This window comes from Rosa chinensis, chromosome 5 (genome assembly GCF_002994745.2).
Source record: "Rosa chinensis cultivar Old Blush chromosome 5, RchiOBHm-V2, whole genome shotgun sequence".
NCBI classification, from domain to species: Eukaryota; Viridiplantae; Streptophyta; class Magnoliopsida; order Rosales; family Rosaceae; genus Rosa; species Rosa chinensis.
The window spans coordinates 3,853,067-3,869,433 of record NC_037092.1 but is presented as its reverse complement, the minus strand read 5'-3'; the positions used below and the strand labels follow the sequence as shown (position 1 = coordinate 3,869,433).

Sequence of the window (16,367 nt, the reverse complement as noted above, 5' to 3'; positions counted from 1 at the left end):
TTTGGGCTTTGGATACTGCTTTTCTTTGGGCCTTATGGGCTGATAATTAGTTAGTTTTCTTTCTTTTATTTTCCTATTTTTGTTTAGGGAACCCTATGCTAGTAGCTTAGTCTATTTTCAATAATTCTCTAGTTTTGGGAGAGCTATACACTTTTATGTATTTTTAGAGAATTTTTTGGAGTAGTATCGAAGGAGGAGACCCATAATTCTTTAGTTTTGGGGAGCTATGCACTTTTATGTATTTTTAGAGAATCTTCTGGAGTAAAATCGATTGAGGAGACCCGCTTTTCAACGTATTTGATGTCTATAGATGATAGCAGAAGGATATGTAATAATCATTTTGGCTTGAGATGAATACTATTACTGCCCCTATGGGTTTGATTCAAAAAAAAATTGATAATAACAGGTGAGATTTATTTTTTTGTAACAAGACAGAGCGAGTTTTCTTTAAGAATCATTTTCCAATTGTATTTAGAATTTGTTTCCTATAAGGTATAGTCTAGGGTAAGAAACTATAAACTCTTGGTAGAGGCAGGGTAAGTTCGTGCAACTATAAATAAATTCTAATAAAACCCTAATCAATTACCAATCTCTGCAAATTTGTGCCATGTCGATCTCTCAAGACCTATACCCCTCACAAGACGAGCTTCTCCGAAACCCCTACAGCCTCAAGCTATGGTGGCGCTACCTGATTGCCCGATCCGACGCTTCGTTCGACAAGCGTAGAATGATCTACTAGCGGGCCGTCAAGGCCCTCCCCCGAAGCTACAAGCTTTGGCACGCTTACCTTCTAGAACGCCTTGAACTCGCTCGCAACAATCACTCCGAGTACGAAACCCTCAACAAACACTTTCGAAAGAGCCTAGTCACAATGCACAAGATGCCGCAGATTTGGCTTATGTATTTGCAGAGCCTGACGGAGCAGAAATTGATCACCAGGACTCGCCGGACTTTCGACAGAGCGCTGTGTGCTCTTCCCGTGCAGCTGCACGACCGCGTTTGGGAGCTCTACCTTGCCTTCGTTAGTCAGAAGGGTATCCCAATCGAGACCTCGCTTAGGGTTTACCGGAGGTACTTGCAGTTTGACCCTACTTACGTGGAAGACTACATTAATTTCTTGATCGATTCTAGTCTTTGGCAAGAGGCGGCGGAGAAGCTCGCCTCGGTGTTGAATGATGATGAGTTTTGTTCAGTAAAGGGGAAAACTAAGCAGACGCTGTGGTTGGAATATTGTGGTTGCTTGCTAGGCACGGTACCAAGGTCTCGGGTATCAATGTGGATGCTATCATTAGAGGTGGGATTAAGACATTTAAAGACGAGGTGGGGAGTCTGTGGACGTCGCTGGCTGACTATTACATTAAAAGGAGCTTATTTGAGGAGGCTATGCAAAGTGTGGTGACTGAGAGATTTTAGTGTTGTTTTCGATTCGTATGCTCAATTTTTAGAGAGTTTCATTGCCATAAAGATGTACATGATGAAAGAGGATGAAGAGGAGGACGAGGACGAGGAAGCAGATGTTCGAACCAATGTAAACTTGTCTGAGGTTGAGTTTAAAAAGAGATTCAAATTTGCTCACCATTTTTATTTTGTGGTGATATCACCACCCAATTAAAACTTGTCACGTCATGTAAAATTAATTTAATATTTAAAATTTATTATTTTAATAAAACATCATGATTAACTATTATTGAGTATCGAAAATGTTCACCTGATCAGTTATTGACCAAGAAAATAATGTTCAACCACCCTTGGATACATCCAAGGGCAGAGAGAATTATTATTAAGTTGAGGTGTTTTGTTTTCCACCATTGGATGTAAATTTAAGGGTTGTTGAGCATAAATTCTCTGGTCAACAACTGACCAGGTGAACACCACTGTAACTATAATTATGTTTTATAACACATGACAGATTTATATTGAGTGGTGGTATCACCACCAAAGTATTGGTGGTGAGCAAATTTGAATTCTTTAAAAAGACATTAATTAATGATTTTTCGCTATGTAGTCATAATAATATCTATTTGAGGTTGACCCTGTTGGAGCATCTCATGAATAGAAGACCTAAGCTGGTCAATTCTGTTGTTTTACATTATGATTAAACTCCCCAAGTCCTCGAGACTCTGGACTTTATATGTGGACTTGGATGAGAGTTTTGGTACATTAGGGTCCTCTCGGGCAGTGTACGAGAGAATATTGGATCTTAGAATAGCCACAACACAAATCATAATCAACTATGCATCCCTTCTGGAAGAGCATAAGTATTTTGAAGATGCATTCAAAGTGAATGAAAAGGGCACCCAAATCCAAATGTTCAAGTACCCCGCATGTCAAAGACATATGGGTTACATATCTTTCGAAGTTTGTGAAGAGATATGGGGGGACACAAATGGAACGCGCAAGAGCGCTATTCGAGGACGCCGTTAAAGTGGCTCCTTCTGACGCAATTAAACCTTTGTATCTTCAGTTTGCAAAGCTGGAGGAGGATTATGGTCTAGCAAAGCGCGCTATGAATGTCTATCATGAAGCAATTGAGGCTGTTCCGAAACACGACAAGTTGAGCTTGTATGAATCTATATCGCCCGCGTAGCGGAGAGACTTGGTGTCCCCAAGACAAGGGAGATATATGTGCAAGCAATAGAATCTGGTCTTCCACACAAGGATGTTAAGACAATGTGTCTGAAGTATGCCGAGCTAGAGAAGAGCTTGGCTGAAATTGATCGTGTTCGGAGAGTATATGTATATGGATCACAGTTTTCACGTCCACAATATGATGCGGAGTTCTGGAACAAATGGCTCGAGTTTGAGGTGCAATACGGAAATGAGGATACTTGCCGAGATATGCTTCGAATCAAACGGAGTGTATCTGCAAGCTATAGCCAGACGGACTCTGTTCTACCTGAGCATATGATGCAAAAGGATCAGAGGTTGAGCATTGATGGGGAGATTAAAGTCAGTGCTAGTTATCATGAAGAAATGCATTGAACTAGCGGAAGAAGAAAGCAAGAAACTGATTTCGAAGATGAGAAGATGGTTGAGGTTGCACAAAAGGAGGTCCCGTTGGCTGTTTTTGGACATTTGGCTAACAAGAGAAAGGAGCCTGAAGATGATTCTCCCCAGAGCCGCTTTGGTGCACTTGAAAGGATACAGAGGCGAAGACTAGCAGTAGTCTGAATTGGTAGGGGCCATATTACAATATTATCCATCCATGCATATATAAATAAATAAATAAATAAAACAGGAAAACTTATTAAAATATATTGAGACAAGTTTTTTTAGATTCGTCACTTGAAGCATATTCAAGTGAAGATGGTGAGAGTTCTTCTATCGAGAGTCGCTTTGGTGCTGTAGAGAGAATACAGAGGGGAAGAGTAGCAGTGGTCTGAATTGATAGTCTGGTACTAGAGCCCATATTACGTTGTTATTCCCCGCCCCCCCCCCCCCCCAAAATATGTAGTTAATTAATGTACGTGGTTATTCCTACGTACATAGTTAAGTAGAATGTGGTTGGCTTAATCTATGTACTATCATATGTAATTCCAGATTAAGTTAGATTATCTAGTACTGTCAAAAGGTGCAACTTAAGTGTTCCCGACAGAACCTTATGATCTATTTGTAGTTCTTCAACTTTCTAAGCTCAATTCTTGTCTTATTTGAATGGAAATAATCAAGATGGCTTTGGATGCAGGAAAATTTAGTAAGAAATGAATTAAAATCATCAACTTGGGGACTTTGAGTGCCACAAAATGACAGAATGCTGTGTATAGCTAGTCACTGTAATGATGTTTGGAAGCCGACAACTTCTGAAGCTCTGGTGTTTATATCGTGTACACTATATATCTATAAGATTTTCCATGGAGTTGTTATAAACAGTTGACTGAATATATTTATACGGGAAAATTCTGCTATACAGAGTTAACAGACCTGCATACTATGCAGATGGGATGTATGGCCATGCGTTTAGAGTTTAGGGTGTCATACATGACAGCCGAACCCTATGCGATACAAACCTGCAAAAAGTTCAAAGAAATATGGTCCGATTAAGTTCTAGCAAGCTAGGTGGCACTGCATTAATGTCATGCATATATGTTTAAGGCTTCATGGCATGTTGTGGTTCTTTTTTTGGCTTTCGTGCAATTTAGAGCAAGTTCACCCGTGAGTCACCGGGTCACCTACTATTCACTGTTTTTTATGTTTATTTTCACCTTCTGGATCACGAGCACAGTGTATTTCGTGCCCTGGGTCACGAGTACAGTGTATTTCATGACCCAGAGAGCTGGAAATAAACACACAAAAGCAGTAAATAGTAGGTGACCCGATAACCAAACTGGTGAACTTGCTCTTAGAGGGGTTCAAAAGTTGGTATTCTGGTGGTGGTTAATTGGCACAGGCAGCGGTGGTGTTCGTTGGTGCCCAAACCCCAATATTTCATCCATGGCAGACATGTCTTTAACTCCCGGCCATGCTATATGCCTAGTGGCTTTTGGCATATTGTAACAACTATCTAACTAGCACTGATCGCTTAGACCATCTCCAACAAAGATGTTAAAATTTTTGGGTCAAATTTAAATTTGACAGATGATGTGGTATTTGACAATTTTGTTATATTTACACTCCAATCCATCAGTTAAAATAAATGTATATTTTATTAAAACACAAAATGCACGATCACACTTCTTCTCCTTCAGTTTCTCTTCTTCTCCTCTACCTTTTTATGCTCTTCTATTTAAATCTCTATCTTCCTCCTGTTTCTCCCCTTTCTCCTCCTTTCCTTCTCCTCCTTCATAATCTCTATCCAAAACCAATTACTCATTCTTCAACTCAAATCCAGCTGCATAAGCTCAAATTGCTCAATAGCAAAAACAATCACATAAACATCCAAATTTAGGAAAACCCAGGTAAAAAACAAATTATATACACAGATCTGATGAAAACCCATAAAAGATTTTGAAAACCCAGAAACAGTATATACCTTCTGCAGCTTCTCATAGTCTTGCAAAAGACTCTGATCCTAATATAGAGCATACGAAGAAGGCTCCACAGCAACAACCCCTTTCATCTTCTTCATCAAATTGATCATAGAGAGACTTCTACAAAAAACCTAGAAGCCAAAAACTCAAAAAACCCATTTCTTGCTTTCCTGTTTTATCTGTGAAACTTGAACCAAGACTAGAAGTTTTGATTTGGTCTAGGTACCGGGTATGAAGAAAGAGAGAGACGAGAAAGAATGAGAGAGAAGAAGAGAAAAAACAATTAAAAAAAGAAAAGACAGAACGCTTGAGTCTGTCAAATTTGACAGGATGAAGCTAGAACTGTCTTCCACGGTGGATTTTAAGAATGGGTTGAAAAGGCTGAGAACTGTCTTTTGTATTCGTTGGAGCTCCACGGTGGATTTTGACACCACCGTTAGAGATGCTCTTAGATATTTGTTAGCGACGTAGGTTATCAGCTACAATAAAATGAGTTAACCACTCTATGAAAGAGTATATACAGTACATAATGCTAGCATCAATCCATATTAGATAATAACAAGTTCATAGAATGAGATAGGGTTTGAGTATATAGAACTTAAACGGCTCTCTCATACATAATGTTCGGCTCCAAAACAGGATCTTGCCAAAAAAACTTTTGGGCTCAAACATATAAAAATATATACACGTTAACGTTCTTCTGTCTTTTAATTAATATATATGAGGTATGATCAAGTTGGCTTAACCATAAAAATCATGCATACAAAAATTATATAATGGAAATATATATATATATATATATATATATATATAACACACCCTAAAATGATGGGATGCCGGCCTTGTGATGCTGATCGAAGATTTTCTTTTTCAACGAATGTAGTTGTCAATAGTTTGTCACCAATGATCAGTGTATATATCTAGTGCAGTTTTATATGTTTAGTGAGGAATATGAAATATAATTTATATGAAATACTGTCCAACAGAAAATTAAGGAATATGTAATATTTTATACTGTAATTTAATTAAGAATAAATGACCAACTGGACAGCTAGCACGTTCACATTGGGTTAACGTATACCTAGAACATTGGCTACGACAGAAAAATACTAAATGTACTAAAAGTTTTCTTGTAGAACTTTGGGTAAGTACTAAATGTGGCAAAACGTCACTTTAATTAAGTACTATATACCATATATGTAAATTACGTATTAATGTTTAATATTTGTATCTAACGAATTTAAATTTGATATTTTAATTTAATTACACTCATATTTTATTAATATAAGATAAACAGCTTCAATTCGATAGATACACCTAATGTGAACTAAATACCGAATAGTATATGTATGGACATGGAGGAATACTTTTCATTTAGCCTAATATTGATAAGAAGATTCAATTCATTTGTTTTTTTTTTTTCAACAGAGTATATATTAAAATGCGTAGTTGACCATGAAAAACTTAAATATTTTAAATATTGGTCAATGGATTCATGAATCAGACAGCTAAACCCCTCTCATCATTTCATGTCATAGAATCAAACCTTCCGTCTGTTATTGGGTACATGTTTTACGTCCTTTGGCCATCCGCCGTAGTTTCAGGCTTGAGCTACTAGTACAAATTAATAATAAAACTGAGAAAAAATAAATGGGACGATCCGCTCGATCAATATCATGTTCGTCCGTTGACTTCTGAATCTTACTTTTTCTGGGTGCTGATTTCATATTGCTAGCTCGACCTCTCTATATTATCCTCTTTCATATAATAATATCATGGGAGACGATGTTGCACATTTTGCACCAATTCATAGACATTAGATTTAGAGAGGGCCATTAAAGCTGCCGCCACAACCGTAATTTAGGCTTATCCAGATTGAGATTTGACTGGTAGTTCATTGATTTCTGGAGTTGGGGTTTTCAACTTCATATTCATGCAAATGGGAATGCTAGCAATGGCGTAGTAGACCGTACTCTAGCTACAGTTGCGGGCAAACATCTAATACTATATTACTATATATCTAGCTATATGTATGACATATGGAAGCAGCCCATTAGTCAAATATATGTATGCAAATGGGAATGCATTATGCATATATGTGTTTGCTTAATTTGCTTTATTACTACACAAATCCATCGATCTTTATCCAAACCGCAATCGTGGGCTTGAACGAAAGGAGGAAATCCAGCAGATTCAATGGCGTGCTCAATTGTACATATGTGTCTAGACACATATAACCTCGCTCTTATCTAACACAGTCACACATGCTTATTATGCAAGCTACAACATATGTGAACAAAAGTAACTTGTTTTAGCTATGTTAATGACAACAAATACATGAGTTATGATGCAATCAAAATTAAAAGCTAGTGAATTCTTAATATAAGAGCAATCAAGCTAGATTGAGTTAAAAAGTACTGTCAAAAATTTTTAGGTAGATCGACTGCGAAATTTTAAAATAATTTTTAATGGTGAGGGTTTATGTGGAGATGAGGGGCGGAAGGAGGTAGGGGCCTACTGAGTCCCGTGTCCCAGTTTTGATTGTTGGAATTGATATATACTATATTAACTGAATAAGTACAAATAAGGTTGCCTAGCGCAGTTGTTAGCAAGCAAGACTCCCCACCATGGTGTCATGGGTTTGATCCCTACGTGAGGCTCTTTATTGATTTTTTTTTTACTTACAGATTTTCATTAAAAATCTAATATCCATCAAAAATATATACGATATTATATTATAGTATCTCTAATTTCTAAACTTTTTTCACATTATACTTAATGATTTCTATTTCCTTTGTACTTACAGTTTTCAAGTCCAATACAAATCATTAAAAAAAATTATATTAACACCAATAACAATTCTCAACCAATTATTTTGTCAATTATAAACATTTTTTTTACAAATATGTCAAAATACTTGAAAATAAAATCATATCCTGTTATAGAGAAATATTCGCGTATAAATAAAGCTTGGTTTTTTTTTTTTTTTTTGAATAAAGGGCTGGTGCGGTTGCCCTCAAGCCTCGATTAATGAAATTGTTGAATACAAGGGGTGACCTTAAGCCTAGACCCCTGATTACAATAAGCATCTAGAGTATGTCCTGAAATAATATCAGGAATCCCTACATAAGACATGTATTCTAAAAAGCACCAACTAGCAAAGAGTGCATGAATAGCTACTCCATTTGCTTTAACATAGCAGTGATATAGCCGAAAGATAACTCGATATATAACCCGATTACAACATAGCTGTTAATGTTTAAGATTGAGCGGTGGCCCAAGTCTTTGTTAACGCTGGTCCGACGGGCGGACTGCTACTTGCAGTGTTCTCAGAGCTTCAGCTACCTGTCAAGTAAAATACAAAGCGGCGTCAGAGGGAGACTGGGCTGGGCGGTCTTCTCTTCTCCAATGCCTAAGTTAGTCAATGTATTTATATTGACAGAATAACAGTAGGTAAGTAGTGAATGCGTAATTAATGAGGAGAGAGGAAAGAACATTTTATAGGTGGGGAAAAGGCCGAGCTCTTCCATGTTTTCAATATGGAACTGATGTGCTTCAGTTCCCAGCTTCTGATGCTATCTTGGCGCGGTGCGTGGCTGCTCGTCAGAGGTGATCTGGGGGTGAGCCGGGGCTCAAGCGGTAGCCTGCTTGGCTGTGTTTCCGTAGGTCACACCGTTAGCGGTAGTTGGTACAGCTGGCGGTATCATGAGTGTGGCTCATTATAGCTAATTATGATTGCAAATGCTCATGTAAGTACAATAGCATAATTACCAGCTTTAGCACAGCTTTCCTCCCATGTTGCTGCCGAAAAGAAAATCCGACGACACTGAGTCTCACCCTGCCACTAGGTGGCAGCGCCAATTTGATGAAGCAAATAATTCGTCGCCGACCTAGAGCGGACAAGGCACATAGAGTGCATACACAAGACATAGCCAGATTAGTCCTACACAACTAATGTAGGGACTTATTGCTCGCATAAAGCGACATAGAACTAACCTAACTTAGACCTAGGGCAGTGCCCAAAAACTGAGCCCAAGCCCAAGCCCTATCTCTAGCCCAGATCGGGCCTACCAGCTGCATCCAAACCCAAAGGACCAAACCAGCAAAGTATTCAGCCATTCAGCCCGCTCGGCCCAAAGGAGTAGCTTCGCCGGCCCGCCACCACAACCACCAACCCACCACCGGCATTGAGCAACCGTCACGCCTCCGTCACCGTCCAACCATCGAAAGACTACATCGAGCGCTTCAGTCCACCCAACACAAACCGGCATCTGGGAATGGATATTAGATTTGTTTATATAGACATAGAAATTTGATATTATGTTTTCGTTAGGACTCTATGAACTATTTTTTCTTTTCGTGTCCCAATAAACTTAAATTCCTGGCTCTGCCACTGGTGGAGATGATCGATTATGATAGAGCTATTAAAAAATATGAAGTCGTCTCTTCTCTCCTCCATGATCAATACCTAGCTAAACACTAAAACGAAAAGCCTCTCTTCCGCTTTGCCAAACTACCACTTTGTGGTCAACTTTTCCGCAAAGTGGCGACAATATTACACAAGAAGCTAGTCATCGTCGTCGCCTATTCGACTGCATGGTACCACTAGCGTCAGGTAGTGCCATGCGTCTGCAGCTCTGTTTGAATGTGACGAATCAACTCTTCTGTATATCTTATCGCACGTGTGATTAAAGTCATCGCACGTAGGACCCCGAAAGCTTGATATCAGAAATGAAGTCAGATTCGCTTCAGAAACCTATTGAGTAGAATCAGTAGATGCCCAGAAGTTAGTTGACATGCCTTGTAATGGCTTTGTCGTTGATCATGACTAGACGGCCACTTCAATTCGCAAACATTGCTTGAGTGACTTACCAATACATACCATACCACAAATTCATGGCGTCAACTGGTCAAAGTCAAGCCAGCCTTGTTTGAAACCCTAAAACCATTTAATTTGGTTTTGGTTTCGGCTTGGAATTTTCGAAACGAAAATTAAAGTCTGCGTCTATATTCCGTGGTCTAGTGACAATCAGAGACCAGGCTCGTAAAGGGTACAAAATTTTGATTAAGATTGGGGGCAAGTGGATACTTGCTACCAGCCACCAAACCGTAGCTGTGAATTTGAGGGACTTTTGGACTAAACAAATCGCGTTGAAAAGTACATGAAGCTGATAGAAAACTGCGGCTAAATGATAATACTAGCATATCAATTAATATAGGCCGGAGCCCTTTAAATGATGATCACTTTAATTAGAATTAGTTGATGATTTTCTAGTTAACAGTTTAAAAAATATATTTTTCGATTATATTACGACAAATTAATTTTTAGATGTTTATATATGTATGAGTATGTCACTTCTGAAAAGTTTTTTTCCAAATTGTTAATCATTAAGGTACCGAACTAAGTCAAATAAATGAACGAACGAAATTTGTCAAACATGAACTGTTCATGTTCATAACTGATAAATCACGATTATGAATGTCTTAACAGTTTTTAATTTTGTTGAAAAATTACATAAATGCTCTAAACATCTAATGGTTGATTTAATGTAATGTGATCGAATAGGGAGTCTCACAAAAAATCTTTAACTTGTCCTTATTTTAATAGTCTCATTAAAAGAGGATTATCCTAGTCAAATACCCAAGACAAAAAAGAAGTCTTAAAGAACCAATACAATGTAAGAAACTTTAAATCTAAGTTATCATCTTCAGATTGAAGCAATTGAGGAAGGAGTTGGTCTGAACAAGATTACTGGAAAATGGAATAAGTAAAAGAGATCACATTTTTTACTTTTGTTCTCTGCTTTCAGTGGCTTTTTCTTTGGTAGTTTCTCCGTATCTTCATGTTCTTTAGGCAGTATCAAGGTCTTTATGTTTATTTGTTTTACTCGAAGAATATATGTGAGCTATATAAGTATATATTAACCCGAGGTCATCGGCAGAGGAACATGTGTAGGGTCCTAGGAAACCACCAGAAACCATGTCTTCACCTAAAGAATATTTGTAAAATCTCACATTAGTAATACTGCATTCGTTAAGCAGATAAGCCTAAAAAGAATTTTCATCATCTTTGTGAGATTAATCTGATTAAATACCATCCCGCAATATGATCTCATTTGCATGTCACTCATGACAATATTTAATCATATTGTGCCATGAATGTCAAATTAATACATTGTTAACTTTAACTGCCAAATTAGTCCTTACGGAAGACCATTTATAGATGTGATCTCATCTATATATAAAACAATACAATAAACTTTTGGTTTAACAAAAGAATCAGCCTCCTTACTTGGTATAAAGTTATATTGTTATAGTGTAGATTCCTTAGATTTGCTTTCACTCGGAAATCACAACGTATGAGGTTGAGGGAATGTTTAAATTTAGGAACATGATACTCTCTATCAAAATGACCCTACATTTTTCAGATATATTTGTTAGAAACTCACTACAATTTATTAATATAACATTTCATGATACATATAGATCAAAAGAAAATCTTAAATAATATAAGATGCGCTCTACGAAAGAAAGAAAAAAGATCACGGAGGTTACTCAACTAGCAAGCAAAAAATTGTGCCGTTGCCGGTTGCCCCATCAAAGGCCGATGTTAAAGAGTTGGTTCAGTAATAAATAAGTTGAGAGAGGACCATTAGACAAAAAAGAGAAAAACAAAGCTTGGAATCAATTTTCTTTGCTGGACTTTCCGGGAAATGAGGAACAGACCTCCAATGACATCAACCCAACCTAACGTCATCTGAGACCTTACCCCGAATATCCCCGACATTGCTCCTAATTTACCAATACTACCACTCTAGATTTGTATTAATTTCTCGTACGCATCTTTAGTATCATCACATTCACATGGACCGACTGCTTTGGTGTAATTGTAAAAGCCCTTTTAAGTCACGTATTCCCCACTTTTCCACAAATCCCATGATTAATGGGAGGTATAGTATAGCCTAGAATGGCCGACGCACCAAAACTCCCCTATTTCTATCCGATTCCATCCCAGCATGATGTGTATATATCCAAATATTATCCAAAGCTATAGTAGTCTCCACAGTATATCCGCGACATCTGATATTTTAATTAATGAGTATAGTACGTGCTCCAACATAGCAGCATAACCGACTTGTTGAAAATCTGACTAATCCTAATCCAATCCATTCCTAGTATGAAATGTATATTGCATTTTCAAATAGGGTGATTCTAGTTAGACCTCTAAATTTGATATTTGGACCCTCTAACTTTTTTCAATTATTAATGGACTTTGTCAAGTTATATAAAAAGACAAATAAGGACAAAGAGAGAAAAATGAAAAAATAAAAAAATAAATAAATACTCTTCTTACCTCCTCCAATCAAATATAACATTCAATTAAATTATTTTTTTTTCCTCAAAATTTCCTTATATTGCCTATGTAGTTTTACAATTTACCTAAAATAATTAAGTAAAAATAATAATTTCTATATATGGCCCATCATTTAATACAAAAATAAATTCAAAACAATCTGATTTGAAATTTTTTTTAAAATTAAATTAATTGAATATTATGATATAGTTATTACTCGATCTTCTAACCAAAAAAATCCTTGAAATCATTTTTTTAGCAAATTCAAAGAGATTCCAACAACATATCAAGATCGAGAATCAACCCTCTGATTAATTTTTGTGGAGGAGAGACTTACTCATAAAAGAGCAATATAATGTGATTTTGATTTATTCTTTTTCTTGTGGTTGAAGAGAGATAAAAAGTAGAGTAACAGATTGTTGTATCTCATGTTCAATGGCGTTTTGATAAAAATAAGGAGGTCTACTTAGCTTTTCAAGTATTCTAAAAAGTAAATTAGAGGTGTACTAAATATGAGAGGTCCAAATAACAAATTTAGAGGTCCAACTAGAACCACTCATCCAAATATGAAGCAAAGATGTCATGAAGAACTTGGACAGCTAAACCACATTGACATCCAACTCACTGTCACCGACCTTTATCCAATTCATAGTATAATTATTACTTACCGGTTTAAACATTTTCGTTGCGGAAAAGCTTAAGAAAATTAAAAACATATTTGGATCACTGCTTTGGTTAACCTTTTGGTCACTTTCCGAAGTAGCTTTTAAAATGTAATTGTAGGACCATAAATTGGTTTTACGTATATGGTAATTGTGGTAGCTTGTTTAGAGAATACTCCAACAAATCATATCAAATCTTATCCTTAAAAAAAATATAGCGTGTATTCATTAGTAATTAGAAGTTATTATTTTCTTTGACAGCTCAAGGGGTTGTTTGTAATTTGACTCCCAGTTCAGACTCTCAGTTTTTCTATTTATACACACCTACTGGCCCTTGTCCAAAACCTCATTGTATCTTCTTCCTCCTGTGTGTGCCTATTGTGTTCTCATTACTTTTCTTCTTGTTCATTTCTAAGTTTTTCGAAACAACTCCTGAGTTTCAAACCCTTTTGCTTGAGTTCTTTCTCTGAGTAAAGCGGGGCGACAATGCCTGCCGTAGGTATTGCCAGTGGTGGCGAAAAGGAGTATGCCGGAAAACTCACCGGTTATGTACTGGTAACATGCATCATCGCCGCCATGGGGGGGCTGATTTTCGGCTACGACATTGGAATCTCCGGTAACCATTTTCTTGACCACACTTTAGTGACGTACTTGTTTTGGTTGAACAAACTTGAATTTTGAACCTTTTTTTTACCTGACATGAATTTCTTGGTTTTGTTAGGTGGTGTAACGTCCATGGACTCGTTCCTGAAGAAGTTTTTTCCTTCTGTGTACCGTAAGAAGGAGCTGGACAAGTCGACCAACCAGTACTGCCAGTATGACAGTCAGACGTTGACCATGTTCACGTCTTCGTTGTACTTGGCTGCTCTCATGGCCTCGATTGTGGCAGCCACCGTGACTCGGAAGTTTGGCCGGAAATTGTCCATGTTGTTCGGTGGTCTTCTGTTCTGCTCCGGCGCCATCATCAATGCCGCTGCCAAAGCTGTGTGGATGTTGATTCTTGGCCGGATATTGCTTGGTTTCGGTATCGGATTCTCCAATCAGGTAAAACAATTGTTTGGATCTTTGTATTTGGTCTCTGTCCGTGAACAACAAGAATGTGCTGTCTAAAAACAAAGCTCAATGATTTTTATTCCTGAGTTATATGCATGGATTTGACTTTTTCTTCAGATCTGATATGGAACATGACGAAAAAACCTTAACTTTTTAGGATTTAGATATGGGATTTCAAGCTTTATATATGAATGTTCTTTTTGTGCTTCTGTATATTAATGATGTCTTCTCACCTTAATTTTGTCACTGAGAATATGAGGAAGAATGGTCACTTATTCTCTATCTAGATGGTTACTTATTGTGTGTTTTCAGCAAGCAAACAAGTTAACAAGGGTGTCATGTGTGATGGGATAAGAATTTGGAAAATAGGGAACTTCTGTGTTTGAATTTAGTTCAAAACTTCAAATGCATGAGCTGTTTTTTCTTTGTTTGTGACTTTCACCGTGCACCCTTTTTTGGCCTGCGTTTACTTTTGATGGTAACGGTGTTGAATATGAAATATTGCAACCAGTTTGTCAATACATTAAATATAATACAAAGTTGTCATTATCTTTGATTCCTTTAAATAATTTGTGAAATAAGAAAACATGACAACTTGTCAAAACCATGTGACCCTCTTGATCCTGACCTTTTTGTTCACTTCTATCAGATTTATTATTTGTAAATCTTTGGGGATATAATTAATTAATTCTGTGATGATTCTATATTTGAATTTACAGTCTGTGCCACTCTACTTGTCTGAGATGGCGCCATCCAAGTTCAGAGGAGCTCTCAACATTGGTTTCCAGCTTTCTATCACAATTGGTATCCTTGCCGCCAATTTGTTGAATTACTTCTTTGCCAAGATAAAGGGCGGTTGGGGATGGCGTTTGAGTTTGGGTGGTGCAATGGTCCCTGCCCTTATCATCACCGTTGGCTCCCTAATATTACCAGACACACCAAACTCTATGATCGAGCGCGGCCAGCACGAGAAAGCCAAGACCCATCTCCGGAGAATTCGCGGCGTTGATGATGTCAGCGAGGAGTTCAATGACCTTATTGTAGCTAGTGATGAGTGTAAGAAGATAGAGGATCCATGGAGGAATCTACTTAAGAGGAAGTACAGGCCCCAACTCTGCATGGCAATTCTGATTCCATTCTTTCAGCAGCTTACCGGTATCAATGTGATCATGTTCTATGCTCCTGTGTTGTTCAACACAATTGGTTTCGGAAGTGATGCTTCTCTCATATCGGCTGTGATCACCGGAACTGTCAATGTTGCTGCAACATGTGTTTCGATGTATGGTGTTGATAAGTGGGGAAGGAGGAAGCTCTTCCTTGAGGGTGGAACTCAAATGTTGATATGCCAGGTACTTAAGCAAGCACTCGTTTTTCAACAGGGGAAATCATTTGTTTAATGAATTTTTTTTCTTCATGATTTTAACCAGCTGGGTCTTGTTCTTTCTAATTGCAGATAGTTGTGGCGGCTTGCATTGGTGCTAAATTTGGATTGGATGGAGATGCTGATAATTTGCCAAAGTGGTATGCAATTGTTGTGGTGATTTTCATCTGCACATATGTAGCAGGGTTTGCTTGGTCATGGGGTCCTCTAGGGTGGCTAGTCCCTAGTGAAATCTTCCCCTTGGAAATCAGATCAGCTGCTCAGAGTGTCAATGTCTCAGTCAACATGATCTTCACCTTCATTGTGGCTCAAGTCTTCTTGACAATGTTGTGCCACTTGAAATTTGGGCTCTTCATCTTCTTTGCATTCTTCGTGTGTGTCATGTCCATTTTCGTGTACTTCTTCTTGCCCGAGACAAAGGGGATCCCAATTGAAGAGATGAGCAGGGTGTGGAAGCAGCATTGGTACTGGAAGAGATTTGTTACCGATGAAGATTACCCCAATGATGGTTATGAGATGAGCAAGCCGACAACTGTCAAAACTGTGTAATTGGTCATGGGCAAATATGCCTCTTCATTTACTTGTTGAGTTTTGGTAGTAGTAAATACTATTGTTTCCAATTGGCAAGGTTTATATATAAATTTCTGTTCTTCAATTTACATACCTATGTTCTGTGCCTTTCCATATACTTGAATCATAATGTGGGTTGTTGGGACCAGAAATGGATTGTGGTTTTGACTTCTTACAAGTGCACTCATTTCCATAATTGGGTAGAAACTTTGGCAATATAAGCCAATGAGACTATGACAATACCGTCATTAAAAAAGAGAAAAGAAATTGAATTTGAGGGTCATCTTAAAATTTGGTATAAACTGTCCAAGAAGAAAGGAGTAGGGAACTACAAGCACTATGCAAGTTCTTGATGAGTAGCTTTCAATTATTGGTGCGAT

At 37.6% G+C, this 16,367-nt stretch overlaps 1 protein-coding gene and 1 pseudogene across 1 annotated transcript; both read left to right on the top strand.

Annotated features, from left to right (window-relative positions):
* The first annotated feature begins 607 nt into the window (after window positions 1-607).
* Window positions 608-3,171, top strand: LOC112202938 (annotated as a pseudogene).
* Window positions 3,172-13,320: 10,149 nt separating this feature from the next.
* LOC112165049 (sugar carrier protein C) lies at window positions 13,321-16,082 on the top strand. The gene is made up of 4 exons (XM_024301441.2): window positions 13,321-13,599; window positions 13,705-14,027; window positions 14,756-15,385; window positions 15,490-16,082. Exons 1-4 carry the CDS (start codon window positions 13,470-13,472, stop codon window positions 15,964-15,966), a joined length of 1,560 nt encoding a protein of 519 aa, XP_024157209.1. The 5' UTR covers window positions 13,321-13,469; the 3' UTR covers window positions 15,967-16,082.
* The last annotated feature ends 285 nt before the right edge of the window (window positions 16,083-16,367 follow it).